At 48.0% G+C, this 737-nt stretch overlaps 1 protein-coding gene across 1 annotated transcript in view; it reads right to left on the bottom strand.

The window, feature by feature from the left end:
- snx6 (sorting nexin 6) overlaps nucleotides 1–631 on the bottom strand; it is a gene marked incomplete at both ends in the record, with an annotated part of 2,739 nt that extends 2,108 nt beyond the window's left edge. Inside the window, 3 exon segments of the mRNA XM_035674693.1 lie at nucleotides 135–240; nucleotides 337–432; nucleotides 508–631. Coding sequence (XP_035530586.1) covers nucleotides 135–240; nucleotides 337–432; nucleotides 508–631 — 326 coding nt within the window.
- Nucleotides 632–737: the final 106 nt, after the last annotated feature.

The following is a 737-nucleotide window of genomic DNA, read 5'->3' on the forward strand; positions in this document are numbered from 1 at the left end:
ACACACACACACACACAGATTAAGAGTTATCTGTAGCAGCAGAGGTGCAGATATCCTGACTTTTAGTCCAAAAACACTGAATCCTACATCTCCCATGATGCAACTGGATCCTGTAAATTATAAAACAAACTTACTTTTGTGCGAGCGGATCATCCTGTCAGATTTGGCCGAAGCATCTTTGACCCTGTTGTGATATTCTAACAAAAACGTCTTCTCATGCTCAAAGAAGTCGTCCACGTCCTGAAAGACAGACAGACGATCAATATCGATCAATATCGATCAATAATGAGCAAACTGTGACAGGTGGGAACCTCAGGAAGAACTCGTGTTTGTCACCTTGACTCCGGCCACCAGGACGCCGTCGGCCGACTTCACCACGTTCTTAAAGAAGTCCTCCAGCTTCTCCTTCTTGTTCTTCCCTCGTACACTCAGCTGTCAGACAGGAGAGGTCAAAGGTCACAACAACAACAACACCACCTGATGTCTCAGGTGAGACGGTGTACTCACATCCTGGTTGTACTCGAGGAAGACGTGGAAGTTGAGGTCTTTCCTGAGGACGGGATGAGCCGCCACACGACACAGGAAGACCTCGTGCATGGCGACGGTCTTCTTGAAGATGGCGAGATATTCTCTGAGGACACACACAACCAGAGTGAGCTGTCTGCCTGTCTGTCTGTCTGTCTGTCTGTCTGTCTGTCTGTGTCTGTCTGTAGTCTGTCTGTCTGTCTGTGTTAGTG

This window comes from Morone saxatilis, unplaced genomic scaffold (assembly GCF_004916995.1).
Source record: "Morone saxatilis isolate NCDOM2014 unplaced genomic scaffold, NCSU_SB_2.0 Contig3, whole genome shotgun sequence".
Lineage (NCBI taxonomy): Eukaryota > Metazoa > Chordata > Actinopteri > Moronidae > Morone > Morone saxatilis.